We start from the raw sequence: 19410 nt of genomic DNA on the forward strand, positions 1-19410 counted from the left end.
GACCCTAGCTTTACTCGGCCTAGTTATATGCCGATTATATATAGCCTCTTTAGCCCTAATACCGCTATCCGTACTATCGAGCTTTCTAGTATTTAGGGCGATAGGCGACTTCTATAGAGTATAAGTAGGCGACTTACGTAAATCGTAAGAACCTTAGGTAGGAGGGGCTAAATAGCCTAGCGGACCGAAGGCATCGGTATTAAGAGTATTCGCGAGCTACGAGAGCTTAGAGTTAGATAGATTGTTAGATATAATTAAGATAGGTATCGCAAAAGGCGAGTATAAGAGTTAAAATAGTTAGGTTTTTAGATTATCGAATACGAATTCTCTAAAGGAGATAGCCTAGGATTTTTAGAAAATATACTACGATATATATATCCGCGGGCCTATATACTCTAGAACCTACGAGGGACTTATAGTCGTAGAGTATAAGGCCGTCGAATACTAAAAATCGAATAGTAAAGTAAGGTTTCGAAGAGGCTAGCGATAGTCGTATTATACGATTATATTATATTTCTAGCTATAAGTAATCGTAAATTACGAGAAGGGAAAAGTAAGTAATTATATATTATAAGAGGGGAAGATAGTAAGTAATCGCAAACTACGAAAGGGGAAGATAGTAAGTACTTATAGACTACAAGGGGATTATAAAAATATACGTATTAATTAATACTTACTAATTATATATAGTATTCTCGTTTAAAGTTAAGAAAAAAGTTAACGCCTTAGGAGACTTCCTCGTATACTATATATATTGCCTCTTATAGTATCTAATAAGCCTATAGGTTACTTTCGTAAGTAATAAGCTACCCGTCTTACCCTATAACTCGGAGGGAACCTCGCGGTTTGCAAGGTCTTAGTTATAAATCTATAATATATATACGGGTTACCTTCGTAGATAACGAGCTACCTATCTTATCCTATAGCTCGGAGGATCGGGAGAGGAGACTAGTAGAATTACTAAGGAAGGTAAGTCGCAAACTATAGTAAGAACTATAAGTCGCAAACTATAGTAAGACCTAGATACCGCCTAGTAGCTAGGCTATAGGATTTCTACCTAGGAGCGTATTATTATATACGACTATACCGGTATTTCCGAGCTAGCGTCGAGGCAACGTATAAAAGCGATTAGAAACGGACTAGGTAGCGAAGTCCGTACGGATTAGCTAAGAAGAGTTAGTATTATACGAAGATAGGAAGGGTAGATATAGTATACCTAGTTTAAATATAAGAGATAATACTATAGACTATAACTAATATTTGCGGGCCGATTACTATTATCTACGGCCGTATCGCTATTCGCGTTCTCTAAGTATATCCCGATAGCCTATATATATCCTATTATTAGAAACTAGCGAGATATATCTATTTCTATAATACGGCCGTTATTTAGGTAGCGCCTAGTCTATTTACCTATCTTAATCGCCTAAAGCTATATATTATTAGCGAACTACGAAGAGGATAACTCGCTAATTGCGACTTACTTTAAAGATAATAGCCGCTTTTTTATAACTATAGCGTAAACGCGCGCGACCTCTACCTATACTATCCTCGCTAATAATAACTATAGCTAGATCTTCTAGATAATTTCCTATAGGAGCGCTAGATATTACGCGATTACTAGCGTAGTAGCTATAGTACTTCGGAAATTACGAGTTACTATACTAGTATTTACGAATTAGATAGCTAAAGAAAGCCGCTAAATTTGCTTATAGGTTTATAGGCTCCGGAGGCTACTATACCGGACCCTAATCCGCGAGCTATTCGATAATATTCCTAAAGCAAAGTTAGACTCGTATACTACGAAAAGTAGTAAGGCGTAATCTACGAATAACTTATAGCTTCTAACGCTTAGAAAGATTACGCTAACAAAAGTTAATAGCTCGCTAAATGCGATTCTCTATAGCCGATATATTATTACCTCGAAGTAGCGTATTACGACTTAGTCCGGGAAAGGGAAAAATATAATCGTTATCCTAAGTATAAAGGGCTATACCCTAGGTAGAAAGCGCTAGCCTTAGGCGTTCGGCCTACGCGACTCTAACCTACTACTTAGCGCTTAGCGTACTATATAAAACTATTCGGATTTACGTAGATAGACTTAGCTCTTTATCGAACCTATTAAGTCTTATATCTAGCATCTACGTACGCGTTACTTATTTATAATACTAAGAATCGACCTAGTTAAAGGAGTAAGTACTATTCGTATTACGCGTACCGATATATAGTATCTCGCTAGGGGCGAGCTAAAGGTACGTATTATAAATAGTCGTAGGCTACGCTACTTACTACTAGGCTCCTTTTAGCGGTATACTATAGGATTATAATAGGCGACTTTCTAAGTAGTATACGGATCGTAAATATATCGTAAGTCGCGGATATAGTATATCGTAGTATAGGGATATAGTATATCGCGGTATATAGGTATAGTATATCGCGGTATATAGATATAGTATTAGAATATAGTTTAGTATTATATAGTAGAAAGAAGTTTAGGTTTAACCGCGAAATATAACGTTACGCGTATTACTACCTACGTACGTACGTAACTTATATACGTTTATCTTATAAATAGTAAAGTAAGTAAAGTATATAAAGCAAACTACGACCTTTCTAAAGCTTCTAATAATATAAAAAGTAGTAAACAAGTATATATAGTACATTACTTTACTAGCTAATCTAAAGCTACGAATGTAATAAAAGTAATAGGGAAATTTGCTTACAACTAATACGCAAAATGCGAAATAGTAGAGTCGTAATTAGCGAATATAGAATATATAGACTACGAGTATATAATAGTATAACCGTACGGCGTTAAGCGAATTTTAATAGCGCTATACCTATTTTGCATCTTAGCAAGTTGCTAAGATCGTGCCTTAGGTAGGATCGCGGAAAGCCGGTCGTAGCGGAATGCCGGTCTAAAATGTTATAATAGACGTTGCGCTCCTCGTTGCGGATAGGATTCTGTTATAAAAAGCTTCGGGCAACTGTTGTTAAAAGCTTAGCAGACTCGAACAACTGTTGTTAAAGGCTTAGCAGACTCGGGCAACTGTTGTTAAGGGCTTTCGCGCGCCGTGTTGTTATAAAGGATGCAACTAAACTATAATAACAACAACAATAACCTACTCTAAGCCGAGCAGGAGGCTGCAGGTGCGATATCGTAGGCCGTATTAGCCGTAGACTAATAAGATAGCGTCTTGTAGCAATATCGAGAAGCATAGCATCGCTTTACCGACAATAATTACGCGCCGACGCGATCTAGTCTCGATAACTTCCTTAACGAGAACATTAAGCAGCATCTTAATAAGCTAGTTAACTTGTAGTACGTCCTACGCGCAGCACGTACGTATATAAAGAACTTGACCGACTGCTAGCAGCTGCGCCCGTGCGCTATATACGCACTTTTTAGGCGCGACGGCTTAAAGAGCGCTAAGTTTCTAGAATCCCTAAGAGTAATCGCGGATTACAATATCGCCTAGCCCGAAGCACTACGGCTCCTCCGAGAAGGCTAAGCATATCGTCGAGATAGTAATATAAGACACCTAAGGAAAGAGAAAGAATAGCAGCTATAGGAGGTAGAGCATTATACTCTAGAGAAAATCTGCTAGCAACGCCGGCAGTGTGCTCCGTGTCTAGGGCTAATAAAACGAGCAGGACGACGAGCGAAAAGTTTACGATTGCAAAATGAGCCTAGGGCGCTACTAGCCGACGAAGGCTGTATAGAAAACTAAATAGAGGACGTATTCGAATAGGGAACAAGTGCTAGCGATAAGGTAGACACTGCTGCTTAAGAATGTAATCGTAAGGACAAGGACTTAGGCAAGTTGCGTAAAAATAGCAAAGCTGCCGGTAGCGGCGATATAGGAGCTGCCTCTTAGGAGCGGAAGGGCAATCCTATATGCAGCTAGTATGCCTTATCTACTTCATCGAGCCCTACGACTCCCCTCGTAGTTAAGTACGATTCTTCTACACTTCTAGCTCTCGCATTACCTAAACGAGATTAGACACGAAGTACGATAGACAAGGAGCCTAGCTATAAATGTGAATCTGCGTCGGTGTCTAAATATTATTCTCTACTAGGTAATAATGCTAGCTAGCATTCCGAATCTTCTATAGGGTCTAGCTACGAACGTAGAGCTGCGTCGGATTCTGAATTTTAGTATCTAGAAGATAATGCTAACGGGGTCTCCGATACTTCTATAGAGCTAGGCTTATTATAGTGTGATATTCGCTAGTTTAATAACTCTGCTTTAGCAATAACATCTACTAGATTTATAGGAGCGCTATTATATACGTCGCATCGACTACCTACTAGTAATGCCGCTCTCTAAGAGAATCTCGGGATCCTAATACTAACGACAGTCCCTTATAGCACTAGCGGCGTAGCCGAATAGGTATACGGGACGTCGAAGTCTACGGGCACCGCTCGCACCGCTCGCACCGGCCTAGTACTATAGTATACGATCGAATATACACTTTACTCCCTCTAAGACAAGAACTGGCTGTTAGGTACCGCAATAGAGGAAGTGCTAGGTCGACTGAATCTAGATAAGAAACAAAACTTAATTGTCGATTTAACGTATGTTAGTACTAGGACTATTAGCCGCGCGAACGGCAGTCTATTCTAGCTAAGATCTTTGCGACTAAGCTAGACTCGAATCGTAATTCCTATTAAACATAGAAATGATTACTAGACAGTAGTTATCGCGTCTACTATATCCCGCTAAGTTAAAGTCTACGACCCCTATTAGGACGAGAGTACGCGAGGTAGCGTATAGCAGGCAGCCCGCAGATTCCTCTAAGATATAGAATAGACTTCCGCAAACCTTTAGCTATAGGCAGATAGCCTATAGCAGAACAGCTCGGTAGCTTATAACAGTCGGCAGGGCAATACCTACGATTGCGGCGTATACTATATCGCTTTCGTGCTCGCCGAGTAGTAGTCGGATCTTAGATACTATAGGCAGCGGCTCGAGATACTTGTTCCGCTCGTCTAGCGTTAAGTATTTACCTTTCTGCTCGCTTACGGTAACGGAACGGAAGATAGGCCGCATTAGCGTCTAGTTCTAGAGACCGTCTAGGATAGAGAGCGATACGCTACCTTAGCTACCGAGGAGTGTTAGAAGCTAGGCGCTATACTTGCGTTAATCTCTAGAAGTAGGCAAGTTGAAGATAACGATAATAATAATAATGCCTAAAGCCTATCTCGTACGAGGAGTTAATAGGCCGTAGAAGCGACTTAGTCCTATATAACACACCTTAAAAGCGAGTATCGTTAATTAGCTATTAGCGCTAAGGCTCTAATGTAGCAAAACAATTGCTCTACGGAGGTTCGTTAAGGGAAACGCGGCAGACTCGTTCTTTTTAATCCTAATAGTAATAGTGTTAGCAAGGTTAGGTCTGCCGAACGCGCATGCGACAAACGCGACTTCTACGACGAGAAAGGCGACTTGCCCGCTAAGAAAGACGACTTCTCCGACGAGAACGAGGCCGAAAATCAATTCTATATCTCCCTAGATAGTAATACGCGCTACCTCTATTCACGCCGCCCTCTTCTAGCCGCGGCGTCTTGCTCGTTAGTAAGGCTCGGCAGAAGTCCTTCTCGTGCTACACGTCTCTCTACTATTACAGACGACCGCCTATACGGCTATTACCCGAGCGGGACGGTAAGCTACCGAAACTATCCTCCTATAGATCCTATAAGGCTCGGTAGAAGTCCTTCTCGTACTATACATCTGCCTACTATTACAGATAACCGCCTATGCGGCTATTACCTAAGCGGGACGGTAAGCTACCGAAACTACCCTCCTATAGATCCTATAAGGCTCGGTAGAAGTCCTTCTCGTGCTATACGTCTCCCTACTATAACCGACGACTGCCTAAACCCCTACTACCCGTACGTCTTAGTACGCGACTAAAACTACCCTCCCGCGGATCCTATAAGCTACACCTCTACTATAGCTCCGAGATATAAGCGATTACGTACTACTCTCTCCGAGCTCTGCAACACATTAGCACTCTCGCTAAAGCCTTAGTTCGAGCTCTTTACTCCTAGTGCGCTATCGCTGCCTAGCCTAATCTTAGCTAGCGAACGCGTTAAAGCGGCTACAAAGGCCGGCAACAAAGTTCTTATATTGCTTCGAGCGACCGATAATACCTATGACGACCGCGCACTCGCTATTATTACCTCGGACCGCGTTATCGTCTATGTGCCTTACTATCTCGATAGCAATACGCTAAATTTAGATCCCGAGCTAGTCTTATATTGCCGTGCACAAATCTCTACGTAGCCTAAGTTATTAGCTAGCACGGAGCAAGTAATATAGCAAGAAGTGATTCTACTAGCATCCGAGCTTCGCGATGCCGACACCTGTACGCGTATCGCTATTATAATCGTCGGAGAGCTAATAACGGAGCATATCACCTACGCTAGAGACCTTAATATATAGCGACAGTGCCTTTATATGTTAGTAGCGCAGATTACGTAGCAAAGAGGGAAAATGTTCGATTTCTACGCTCCCGGTCTCGAGAGTTATCTAGATATCGCTACCGAATGCCCTAAGCAGTTACTATTCTAAATCTCGTTTAAGCGGGTATCGATACGGACATCGATATTTACGACTATCGACGAATAGACTCGTTATCTTAACCGGCTTAAGGAATTAAAGGTAGCTGCTAAGCTTATTCGTATAGTCCTTTCCTATATTAGTAAACGTAACGAAGATCTCTGTAACGACTAGCAACGAGAATTCTATAAGCTACGTAACTTAAAAGCGTTTATAATAATGCAGCTTAGCGATTAAAAGGATAACACGAAGCTCCCGCTTGTCCGTTAGAATTTGCGCGAAACGGAGACTTAGATCGAAACGCTTATAGGACGGAGCGATACTCTCGCGGTTAAGCAATAGTAGCGTTATAATATAGCACTAGCCCTTTCTTATACTACTCGGCAATATAACAGTCGAATTACTAAGGTAGAGGAGCAACTCCTAGCGTATCGGAAGGAGTGGCAGGACCTAGCGAAGGAGGTAATAGAGTATATACCTGCGGTAGCCGAGTAAAAGGCTGCGCGACTTGATTGTGTTAGCGAATAAGCGAGGAGTAGCTTCAATTTCTCCGTCCTCGCTCCCTCTCGCTCGTATATAGCACACAGCGCTCACATCCAGATAAGCTTAGTGTTCTATACATGCCTCAATAGACTAGGTACAACCCGAAAAAAAAACGTCCAGTTTGGTTTCTTAGCAAGATCCTAGGGAATTGTGCGCTTTTTGGTAGTTTGGAGTGCACTTTTGCCCTTCGCGCTTCAAGCAAGCATTGGACTGCGCTTTTTGATGGAATTGGGTGCGGTTTTAAGTAGATCCGAGTGCGTTTTGGTGGTTCGCCGTGCGTTTTGGTGTAGTTACTCCGCATTGAACTGCGCTTTTGCGGGACTGGACGAGTGGGCTTGGCTTTCGCCTCTCGCTCTCGGTCCGCAGAGCTGCCACCTTCGAGAACATGCCTTGACAGTGCCACACTCGGAAACGGCTATACCACTGCTTTACAGCAACAACCTCAGCTGCAGAATGGCAGATACGCGGAAGACAGAACAAAATGGCCAAGAAATTTGGTGGCGGTGAGCTGCTTCCACTCGCAGGCTTCCCCGCGGACGACTGACAGGTAATGCCACGGTCTCACAGGTAACGAGCGGCGAGTATTGAGCTTGTCAGAAAACTGCTCTCGACTGTCTAGCGAAAGCTACGCTGGAGAAAGGTCAAGCATCGCAGAGAATTGGCAACTAATTCTTCCAGACATCGAGGTGATGCGTGGGAAAGGCTAGAAATCATCATCTTGCGGCCATGCAGTGTGCAATACAGCGTCTTGAACCCGATACCTTGGGGGCCGCAGGAGAGAAACAGATCCCAGATCCTGAGATTTTACCGCCTGCTTTTGGACCATCAACTAGGAGACTATTTTGTTCTCTATGCGTTGGGAACATGACCTTGGTCCGCCTGCTCTTTGATTGCCTTGCAGCTCTGCCTCCATAGTCGTAAGAACTGCGAAATGGCGCCTGCCCGTTAAAAACCTCAGGAATGGTCTTCGCCATTTGGTTCTAGACTATGCCATTTTACAAACCCTCGAGGGAGAGGGCACTAGGCCGTGCAAGGTGATTGACACGCGGCAGCATTTGCAGAACGAATGGCGCTGATTATGAAAAGGTCATAGTGGGTGCATTTCTAGCACAGGACAGGTCTGATCGTAAAATGGCAGGATGCTATGCGTAAACAGGTGATCAGTGAAGACAGTGCAGACCCAGCGCACCAGCAAATTGCCGTTTAGAGTCTGCATTGTGGGAGCTTTAGCGAGCGCTCAGTGTTGCATAGCCGCAGAATCTGTTGCCTTTCTCCGACTCCTTATCTCGTCAATGCTATAGACAAAACAACTCGTACGAATAAAGGGCGATTTGAGGAATCCGGAGCAGTCGAAATCACTCCAGATCAAGGATCTCATCAGCAAGACCGAGGCGACCAAAATCATACGGCGATATGCTTTGCTCTCAAAACAGCTACTTTTGTCGATGGACTTTCAAATCGGAGCTTGTAGCACTATAAGGTCGCTTTTCACTGCCGTAGAACTTGTTATAACACCAATCTTGTAACGCAGCGAGATAGACTTTATGCCGCTCCGCATCTCTGTATCGGAAAAAGGCGGCGAAACCCGCTACTGAATGGACAGGTGGACAGATTAGGTAGACGGGTGGAAGATGTCCTTTGCTTGCCCAACCCATTTCGCCGACCGCTATAAGCATCCTGAGCGACGAACTCCTTAACAGATATCTCTGCTCTGCAGTTCTTGAATGTAATTTCGAGGACATGCACTATGCTATCTAAGTTCTTTCAGAACCTCAGGCACCCACGGAGCGTCTGAAAGAAGACAACCTAGATCGACTTTCTGATTATTATCCTTAGACTCCCCTTCATATTGCTTCAAGCTGCTGAATTTACCTAGTCGGCGAAAAAAGCAGGGACACCGGGTTCGACTTTCAATTTTGCCTCGACGATACTTGTCTGGCTCGACTCTAGAATCTCTAAGGACTGTAGGTACTTGCTGTTCGGAGCCAAGTTCTCAAACTGTGAGCCGATACCTGTCAGATACCTAGTAATGATAGTCAGCAGTAGACCATTGAAGCAAGGTACTTGTGTTGTACTCTTCCGTATCCGAATAGGAGGAGGAAGGAAGACGAGACGTATGCTTGGTAGACTTGGCGTCCTGTTTGGCAGTTATAATAGACGGTCTGATGTTCTTGGTCGATGACATGTGTGTCAGACTTCAACGACAGTATAAGGAAGATAGAATCAACTTGCGTTGATCTTCTTATCGATAGAATTTATCGTTTCGGTACGTCTTTTATTTCGTAGGCTTTATAGGTCTATTAAATGTAATTCGTCTATAAGAATACATCTTTTTAGTAAGATTAATAATATAAAAGAAAGTAGCTAGTACGAAATGATCCTGTCCTATACCCTCTAGGTATCTTTCCTAAGAATGTAGCGAAGGGCAACGTAGTAGGCTTATCGAAGCTATAAGGCTAGAGTGGCATAGTAGTAGCATCCTCTAGCTTATTATTCGTAGAGGCGCAGACACTAGAGTCTTAAATGACTACAACCGACATAGCTTCCTAGGCGACTTTTACGAAGAATGCTTATCCTAAGGAAGATCGACGAGTTAATTTAGAGTAAAAAGTTTCTATTTTATAATCGCGGAAATTCTATCTATATTCGTAAGATGCTATGCTATAAATGGAAATAGCATAATTATAATCGTAGAATAGAACTATAATCGTAGAATAGAACTATAATCGTAGAAATGCTATAATCGCGGAGATGTTCTTCGGAAGACGCAATCTCGATGCTAGCTAAGAACCTTGTTTAGATATGTCTACGAGCAACTCTTGCTTATAGAGGAAGACTAGCCCTAACTTATAGACTAATACTAAAAAAGCTAACGAGGTCGCTTATAGAATCGATCGTGGCGGCGCAATAGTTTAACGACGCTCTCTATTAATTAGAGGAAATAGTCGCTCCGAGGCAGAGCTTAATTTGCAAGCAGTAAGCGCTCTTCGGGGATTGCAAGTTTGCTTAGCATACGATATCGCAGAGAAGTGCCTTCTAAGCCATCTCGATCGGGTAAATTATAGCCTTATTAATCTTATCTTAGAAGCACTCGATGTTGCATTTACGCAGACTACAATATAGAGAAGATAATCCGGGTAACCTACGACAAGGAACGGAACACTTAAGCTATATAAGACATCTAGCTAGGTTGAGGTTTATACGTATATATATTTAGGCGTTAAGGTTAGAGCTTACTATTAAGATTCCCTTTACGAAAGATTTATCGATGTTATTAACGGAGGTGCAAAACTTAGCTATCGTAGAAGGTAGTGTATATAGCCTTATAGCGAGCTACGCCTAGATTTCCCTAGGCTATAGCGAGGGTTTGAGGTAAGCTTAGTAATCGCTAATTTATAAATTAGCACGGATTTCGGGTCATTGTCGAAGCAGTTCGATATCTAGCACTAATTGTTACTATAAAACCTCTCGTCTGCGATATATAATAGCTTCCGGCCTCCTAAACTATATGCGATCGACCTGCTAGCCTATCTCGTCTTCTTGCTACTCTCTCTCTCTCTTAAGATGTTTGCGATAGGTCTAGAACTTGTCGGCCTATAAGAGGCAAAAGCAATTCTAGGCGTAGAGATCGTACGGAAGTATTAATAACCCTATAGAGGGCTAAGAGATACATTATAGAACAACCGGCGGGAGTTTAGACTTGCCTCTTAAGTATATAGGCGTTTTGAACGTCAGTATCGCTACAATTGTTAGTAGTTCGGCTATCGAACTCGGTATAGCTTAGGAAAGTGCTCGGGCCGATACCGATACCTATGCTTTAGCCGCTAAGTTATACAAGAGTTGTATGTCCTTAAGATATACTTAAAGCTAAGCATTCTATGTAGCTAGTCGCAGAAGCTAACTTACCTTACCGGCAGTCGGAGAAAAGTATATTGTCCTTAAGCGGTCTGCTTAATAAGGCGAACAGGCAATAGGCTAGTCTCGGAGATTACTTGTAGTTATTTAATCTAGCAAGGATTTAAAGATGCTAGCCGGAAGGGCAACGTCCTAGGTTCTAACGCATCGACTACGTCTGCCTTGCCGCAACTCTAATATAGTACAATAGTCTTCCGATCTTTGTTATAGGAGAAGTAATATATTAATTCCTAGCCTTGCGAGTCTTTATTCGCTACGAGGCATTTCGAGGCGTTCAATTGTTAGTATACTAGATAAAACCTACTAGCGCTTGTAGAAGGCATTAGCTACTTTAGTTAAGAGTTGTAGCTTTAATATGTCTTTGTCGTCTCGTCGCAAAAGACCTCTAAAGTGCTTCTATATAGCGAAGTCTATACTAATAAACGGAGCAGACCTAGATGTAACAAGTTAGCTATATACTATACCTATAGCCTTAATAAATTAGCAAGCTATATCTATCGACTAGAAGCTATTCCCTAGGAGGCTAGTAACACTTAGACCGGTACCGGCGAGCGTCGAATTGTAATTCCTCGAATGCTGTTTACCTCTACGGAGATTCTTGCCTTTAAGAGAGATAGTTCGGCGGAGAACAAAGATGCGGCTGTTTTATAGGTTTAGGAGGAGGCTACCGGCTGCTCTAGACAATATATATTCGTCGAATGCAAACACGTTCTCCTTCGCCGAGTAATAGAGAATTGTAGCAAGTAGCCGAGCGCAATATCGATACACATCTACTATATACGCTGTATACGAGGCATAACTTGCTTTGTAGTATATCCCTATGCTTTTACGCCTGCTAGTAAGTACGTTAAGCGCCGAGGAGGTTAGTCCTATTGCGAGACCTCGCGAATTAGCAGTCCGTAACGTAGGAATTCGTTCCTTAAATTCTCGCATATTCTATACTAGATTACTGCCTCGCTACGCTCTGCCTTGCCGGGTTTTGCGCCGGCGTTGCCGCTCCTAGAGACTTCCTTCTGCGGGCCTTAAGCTTTTGCTACTAGAGGAATCCGCAAGTCCTTTATATATCAACCGAGGAGTTTCTAATAGCGGCTTCGAGACTTTTAGGGTAACTCTAGCGAGAAATAAAGACATTATTAATGTTAGCTTAAATAACCTATAAATCTAATCCTGAAATTTACTTTTTCGTAGTACGTTCGGTAGCGGCTTCTCGTTCGCCGTACTATCGGCACGATCAAATAGAGCCTCTATTACTTAAGCCTCTATAATTTCTCGGACCGACTTTAGCAGCCTACTAATAGTACGTAGCTCAGAAGTAATACTCGTTTAGATTACGGACCTAAGATCGAATCTGCCTGCTATATAGCGAAGGACTGCGAACAAGACCTTTAACGAACGCAACAGGTTGTCTAAGATTGTAGATCGACTTTAAACACTAAGTCGCTAGTTCTAGCCTCCGAAACGGCAAAATCTAGTAAGGATCTAGCCGGCTATATATACCTTACATCGTATAGCGCTAGGTTTAGTAGGTTGTTGTAATACTGCAGATCTCTATCTAGGAAAGTGCCTAGATTCTTAAGCAAGATACTATAGACGGCCGAAAGCCTATTAGTACGGTCCGCAGAGCCGCCTTCTCTTACTATCGATTAGTAGGGGGCAATATAGGGATGTTTTATATACAGAATCGCTGTTTCTTCCTACTAACTATCGTTTAATAGAGGATAATCGTATATTAAAGCCTCGTACGCGTATTTCCATCGATTTCTAGCATTCTAGCGCTAAATTGCCGCTAATATAGGTCTACGACCGACTCGATCGACTATAGGCAAGCTAGTACTACGATTAGAAGAAGAGCTAAATAACTCTACGTTAAAGAAGAAGGTAGTAGAGCTTCTCGAGAAGCCTATAAGTCCGCCGCTAATAAGACAAGGTATAAAGGGTAGATCTAATAGGTCTATTAGAGCCGGCAAGAAGGGCAAGAAGACTGCCGCGCTAGTTACTAAGTCGGTAGCGGCACTAAGCAAGGAGACCGTAGCAACGCCGGCAGAGGATAATAGTAACGTTATACCTAGCAAAATAGGTGCTTCTTCCTCTACCGCCTCCTCTACTAAAGCCTCTATTTCCTCCTCTTTTAATACGGTACTAGAAGCCGAGGCTGCTACTAGCAGTATAACGGCCCTCGCTGCTAGCAACGTGCCTATAACTGCGCCTAGCTCTTTTAACTTAACTAATAAGCCTAAAGTCTTCTACTATAATACGTAGTAGACTATATTTAATCCGTCTAAGAAGGGCGCTAATCGATCGCTTATAACGAAGCTAATAAGGTTCCTTACTACGAGAGATAAGGAGCTATAGGATAGCTACTCGTAGGCGGCGAAGTTTGCTTAGCTTAATAGCTATAATCGACCTTACCGAGTTATAATCCGTACTAGTACGGAAGGAGCGAAGAATACGTTTACTAGCGACTAGTACTAAGTAGGTAACGATATCGATAGCGACTTTGTTTATCGACAAGCTCTCGACTATGCGATTAATCTTATAAAGGCTAGAAGGAAGCGCCTATTCGTTAACCTCGAGTTCTATATAAAGCCTAAGCAATTAGTAGTAGCTAGAAGTAAAGGGAAGAATAAGGAGGTCGAGAAGTTAAAGAAGAACCCTAATGCGGTTTAAATAAGGAATATTAGTCTAATTATCGCTAAACTCGAGTCGTCTAGTAGGTACGACTTTAAGATAATCAATAAGTAGCTCTATACTCGGAAGGACTGTCTAAATAGCAATAAGGCCGGCGAGGCTGCTTACTAGTTTAATCGCTCGGCAAAGGAGCTCGGCGAGAACCATTTCCCCTTCTACGAGGCTGTAATAATTAAGCTAAGTTAAGCTATTACTAAAGGCTAGTATATCTAGAATAAAGACGGCTCTTAGCCGGACAGGCTTCTAGTCTCGGTAGAGATAATATTAATAACTCGGAAGGTCGAGAAGAAGTATTAGGCAAGAACGTAGCGGCGTAGTAATACGGACTCGCTAGGTAGTAAGAACAGTAGTATAATAAAGATAATAGGCGAATTTATAGGTAGCATACTCTACACTTAGAACAATAGCCTCGGTCGTATTCCTAGTACGCTATCGAAGACTCTAACTCGCGCTCTTACTAGATATCGCTTAGGTTATAAGGCGCCTGTTAAGGTGCCTCGTATAGTGATCTCTAAAGCCGCTATAACTGAGTTCTTTAACTAGTATACCCTCTAGCCGGAATTCGCGGATTAGGACTCTCTACGCGCCTATATTAGGGTTTTCGTAGGTTTAGTATAGCGGCTCGATGCTATTGCTAATATAGACTAATCTAACTAGCCTTACGAGCTTAAGGAAATAGGTGGAATGCGTCTAAGACTAAAAGAGGCTATTCGAGAATAGTTAAAGAAGAGGGACGATAATATTATCGCCGCGGAAAGAGCCGCTATAGAGGAGGGCGAATTTTAAGCGAACTCGGGCTTTCTTTACGCACTATTCTTTTTATTACTATAATACATACAACCTTGTAATAAGCGGGAGATTCTTGCTGTAATTACACTTATTTAGACCTAATTTAGTATATTAAATTGAATGCGTTAGTTGTAGAACAATAAGAGGGTATAGCAAAGCTAGCGTTCGAACTATTTACCTAAATCTCTGCCTCCGGCGCTTGCTAGCACTAGTCTATATTAGTGCGGTTACTCGAAGTCCTCGAAATCTATATCCGATTCTTCTAGTTCTTATTTATAGTCTTCCTTACTCTATATATAATCATTTAGGTTATCTAATACCGCCGGCGGCGTACTCTTATACTACGAATACTATGCCGACTCTTTAGCATCTATATTTAGTATGTTTTATGCGGATCTAGCGCTTATTTCGAAGGCTTTAGGATCGTACGGCAAATCTCGACCCTCTACGTTATAACTAGCGTATTTGAACAATCTACGCGCCCTACGGCCTCTATACTTATATAAACACTACACTAAGTAGGCTTAGAACCCTTCGAAAAGCGGTAGCTTATAGCGATACTTTTTAATAGTCTTCTTAAGCAGATTAAAGGTCTATTCGATAGGATTCAAATCCGGTAAGTATAGCGAAAGAAACTCGAGATAGTAACCTGCTTCTAGGATAGCTTCCTTTACCCTCCTTCTATAGTAGATACTAGCATTATCTATTATAAAGATTATCGATAGACTATTAACTAGCAACGGCAGCACCTCTTTCTCTAGCTAGGTATTAAATCGGTTACTATTAATAGATCCTTAGTATACATACGTACAAGGCAAGTAGCCGTAGAGCGTAAAGGTAGGTAAGACAGACTACCTTACTTCCCTTCTCGCATACTAATAATCTATACAAGCAATGCCTCTTAGCGACTATCTATACTTCCGCTAACTAGTCTTCTAATTATAGGCAGTCTCGTCGATAAAGATTAACCTATCCGCTAGCTAACTCGTATACCTAATAACCTATAATGCCCTTAGTAACAGGTTCCGCTCCTTCGCCTTCGTTTGTATCTTCGTACGAGTCTATCCCTAACGCTTTAACGTTTTATATAGCAGACTCGGCGTTAGTACTACGCCTTTACCTCCTTCGTTAACCGGACGGAGCCGTTTAAACTCGTCGTAAAGAGTAGCGATTATTTCTATAAAGTAGGCGTCCGGACGCTCGTAGAGATAGTTATAGAGCTATTCTTCCTCGCTATATAGAAGGCGCCTCGGATGCCCTTTAACCGCGCTAGTATTCTTTATATATAACTCGCTAAACAACCGCTACTTCTGCTAGTACCTATATATCGACCTTACTGCTATTAGCACTCGTGTTTCAGCTATTATCTGCTTAGAAGTAAACCTACGAGCGAAATAGGCCTTAAGGAGGGTCTATAAAGCAGGGTTAATTAGTCTTAGCTTTATACTGTACGTAATAACACCTCGGAAGGGCCTATACTACTGTTTTATCGATAATACGCTTTTAAAGATATATTAGAGAAGTCTACGAACCTTAGAAGAGTACGGAAGAGTAGATTTTAGTGTAAAATAGCGGTATAGGTTCTCGCTAAGCCTCTGCCGGAGTTCTTAGTTTTCCCCGTAGCGACTAGTAGGCTTTCGGCTGTCTATAGTAGGTTTAAAGGACCTTAAACGTTAGCGTAGATCTAACCAGAACATATAATCCTTACTATAGTGCAGTAGAAGTATAGGCAATACTGCGTTACATTAGTTATTAGTCTGTGCCCTAGCGATTTCCCGTAAACACTAACCGAGTACACAAGACCGGACTCTAGCGTTGTTATTCGTAAATATACAAGGTTGCGGTTCTTTCGCGGAAGTGGTAGTAACTGCTACTCGAGTATCGTTACTAAGTGGATTGAACACCTAAAGATCGGTCCCTAATTTAGAGCGAAAGATAGTAGGAGCTGCAATGCTAGTGTCGGAGACAAGGCAAAGCTAGTTCTTAATGTTACGCGAAATTCTTTTGAATACATTCGTCTACAGACTAGCGTATTAGAATAAAAAGCCGATGATTCCGAGGCCGCCTAATCCAATATTAGCGGGCAACCGAGGAAGTAGCCTAACCCGCTAATATACTATATATACAATTAACATAGTTGCGAAATAACTCTAAAGATATTAAAAAGGCTAAGGAAATGATATCTTTAATGCTACGTCGAGTCCTAGGATACGGTTTCCGGCCGTCGGAGGAATTAAGCGAAATAGGCTATAACTATAATACATCTCGTATAGCGGAAATTTGGTAAGCATATATCCGTGTCTGTCTTCTACACTTCTAAGAGCTAGGCTGCGAACGGACGTATCGCATATAGCGTAGTAGCAGCGGAGAAGCCTTCTAAGTGTCTAGAGGAGGTAGTAGAGGCATGTCTTATAGGTCTTAATCGTAATCTAGTAAACTATATCGCGTAATACGGATGCATAGCTATTAAGACCTCTACGATCTTACCGAGCCCTTCCCTAGGATGCTCTAAAAACGCCTATATACGAGCAATAATGTCCTCGTATATATTAACTTTCGTAGCTATCTCTTTATACTTTGTTTCGAGCGCTAATACTTTCGCTATTAGCGGACACCTATAGGAAAAGACGTATTTAGGCGTAATAGCTTAATAGCGTATATATCTGCTCTTAAATTCTCCTCCTATATATCTCCTCCTATATGTCCGAATACGACCGGTATCTACTCTTAACTTCTCCTTTTATAGGTCTCCTCCTATATATCTGAAATCGGCAAATTACTACTACCGAAGCTCGAAGGAATAACGGGAAAGGCCTTAGGATCGCTATAGAAGGGATAGCAACTAATAAGCAAATGTACGAGGTACTAACTCCTAGTTGTATAGGTTAAGGACTCGTAGCTCTAGACGGGACTACGGATGTCTTAATACTAACGAAGGTATATACAACTTAGGCTATAACGATACTAGCTTCTATAGCGATAGCGCGCCTCTAACGTAAGGTAGGTAACTACCTTAACGAGACTAAGGGCTAAGATAGCTCGATATTATATATATTAGATAACTTAAGGTAGTATATATTCCTAGGGATTAGCATTGCCGGATTAATACTCGTTACTAGTCGATGCCGGAGATCTAAGAAGAGCTTAATCTTTATACGCGGCGCTAGGAGCAAAAGTAGTTAATAATATAGCGTTACTATAGCGTTCTATATAGCAAGCACTAGATATTATTAACGAAGTGAATAGAAGATTTTGAAGCGCGAATATAGATATAATAGTAAGTGCCTCGATTGTTTAGCCTTAGCAATTCGCTGTTTTTAGCTACTACCGTTAGCTAGTTAGTTAGCGAGCTCTAACAACACCTTTCCCGTAGGTACAATAATAACAACCGACCTACGAAAAAGATAATATATAATACTAACTGAATCTGCTTAGTAGGTAAACTGCGATTCTACATCTATAAGACTATAAAATAGCACAGATATCCCAGTCGTTATAGAATACTATTTCTCTTTCTATAAGCTATTAAACGTGTCCTCTTTTTTTCTATTTCTTCTAACGTTGTCGTATAGCACCTAAGGGATATCGTATAGCTAGTTGCGATCCTTAATGCTAGTTGTATCGCAAAGATATCCTAGTCGTTACAGAAGGCTATTTTCCCTTTCTATAAGCTATTAAACGTGTCCTCTTTTTTTCTATTTCTTCTAATATTGTCGTATAGTATCTAAGGTATACTATATAGCTAGTTGCGATCCTTAATACTATTTGTATCGCAAAGCTTGTTCGCCGAAGCAAGTATTAAAGTATAAGAAGATTAATACTAGTAGAGGTCGTATTAGAGGAAGCTACGTTTTACTTATCCGACATCTTTCTTATTAAGGTAGCAGCAATCTCTTTCGGCGTTATCCTACAGCTCCGGAGAACTTAGACGAGACTATATAGGTAATTAGGAACGCTATTCTCTACTATAGCGTTAGGGCGAGGCATAGGCGTAGAGCTACCTTCTTCGGCCGCTATCTTCTATAGGACGGTATCGGCAATCTCCGCTAGTAGTATACCGCAGACTTTTATAAAATTAATCTAGCTACGAAGCTTGTTTAGAATACTTCCTACTACGTTATCGACGATAGTAGTAGTAGGGAAGGACTAGGTATCGGTAGCGCTATAGTTAGTATAGTTAGTATTAGAATTAGCAGGAAGCTAACTAGAGCCCTCGTTAAACGAGATATACTTTAGAAGCTTCGTTAGTAAGTCGTCGACGTACTTAATAGGCTACTTTAATAAGCTATCGACCTGCTTTAGAAGCCTCTTTAATAAGCCGTCGTCCTACTTTAAAATCTTCTTTAAAAAGCCGTCGACCTGCTCCTATATAATAGATTCCGACAAGAACTTCTTTAGCTTCGAAGCGTTAATATTCTCCTCGCTATCGGACTAGACCGATATTAGCTTACTAATAGAGATCGACTTTGTCTACTTCTAAGTAGGATAGTTGTAGTTAGAGGTCGATAGTATAGCGGCAGCTACAAGCCACTTCGTAACTAACGTTAATATCTTATGTTTTGTAGAAGGAAACCCGTCGTCGCTCTTAGACTAGGCGTAGAGCTACTTCTTAACTAACGTTAGCATCTTATGTTTAGTAGAAGGAAACCCGTCCTCGCTCTTAGACTAGGCGTAGAGATGCTTCTTATCCGTTTTAGAAGAGCGCTTCGTAGTAGGAACTTCGTACTCGATATCTAAGTTAACCGCTACGTACTTATTAAATAAGGTTAACTTCTATAGCTTCCGACCTAAAACCTCGTTATCGTTACCTAGGAACGACTTCTTATACTTAGAGGCCGGCTTAGATAGGGTAGCAGGGTTCTACTACTTCTTAGCCCTAGAAAGAAAAGGCTTAGGTTCGGTATCGGTA

At 41.6% G+C, this 19410-nt stretch overlaps 2 protein-coding genes across 2 annotated transcripts; one reads left to right on the forward strand and one right to left on the reverse strand.

Moving 5' to 3' along the window:
• Positions 1-5190: 5190 nt before the first annotated feature.
• On the forward strand, positions 5191-5943 carry MYCFIDRAFT_84742 (uncharacterized protein; the record flags this gene model as incomplete). The annotated part of the gene is made up of 5 exons (XM_007934422.1): positions 5191-5208; positions 5394-5575; positions 5632-5666; positions 5752-5786; positions 5908-5943. 5 exons carry the CDS (start codon positions 5191-5193, stop codon positions 5941-5943), a joined length of 306 nt encoding a protein of 101 aa, XP_007932613.1.
• Positions 5944-7083: 1140 nt separating this feature from the next.
• On the reverse strand, positions 7084-18368 carry MYCFIDRAFT_180658 (uncharacterized protein; the record flags this gene model as incomplete). The annotated part of the gene is made up of 18 exons (XM_007934423.1): positions 7084-7105; positions 7161-7180; positions 7211-7249; positions 7288-7498; positions 7534-7634; positions 7667-7698; positions 7739-7826; positions 7871-8089; positions 8131-8181; positions 8221-8345; positions 8388-8404; positions 8469-8532; positions 8602-8700; positions 8732-8828; positions 8881-8981; positions 9008-9172; positions 9219-9304; positions 18358-18368. The coding sequence occupies 18 exons, from the start codon at positions 18366-18368 to the stop codon at positions 7084-7086; spliced, it is 1548 nt and encodes a 515-aa protein (XP_007932614.1).
• Between the last annotated feature and the right edge of the window lie 1042 nt (positions 18369-19410).

This window comes from Pseudocercospora fijiensis, assembly GCF_000340215.1.
Source record: "Pseudocercospora fijiensis CIRAD86 unplaced genomic scaffold MYCFIscaffold_20, whole genome shotgun sequence".
In the NCBI taxonomy this organism is placed as follows: domain Eukaryota; kingdom Fungi; phylum Ascomycota; class Dothideomycetes; order Mycosphaerellales; family Mycosphaerellaceae; genus Pseudocercospora; species Pseudocercospora fijiensis.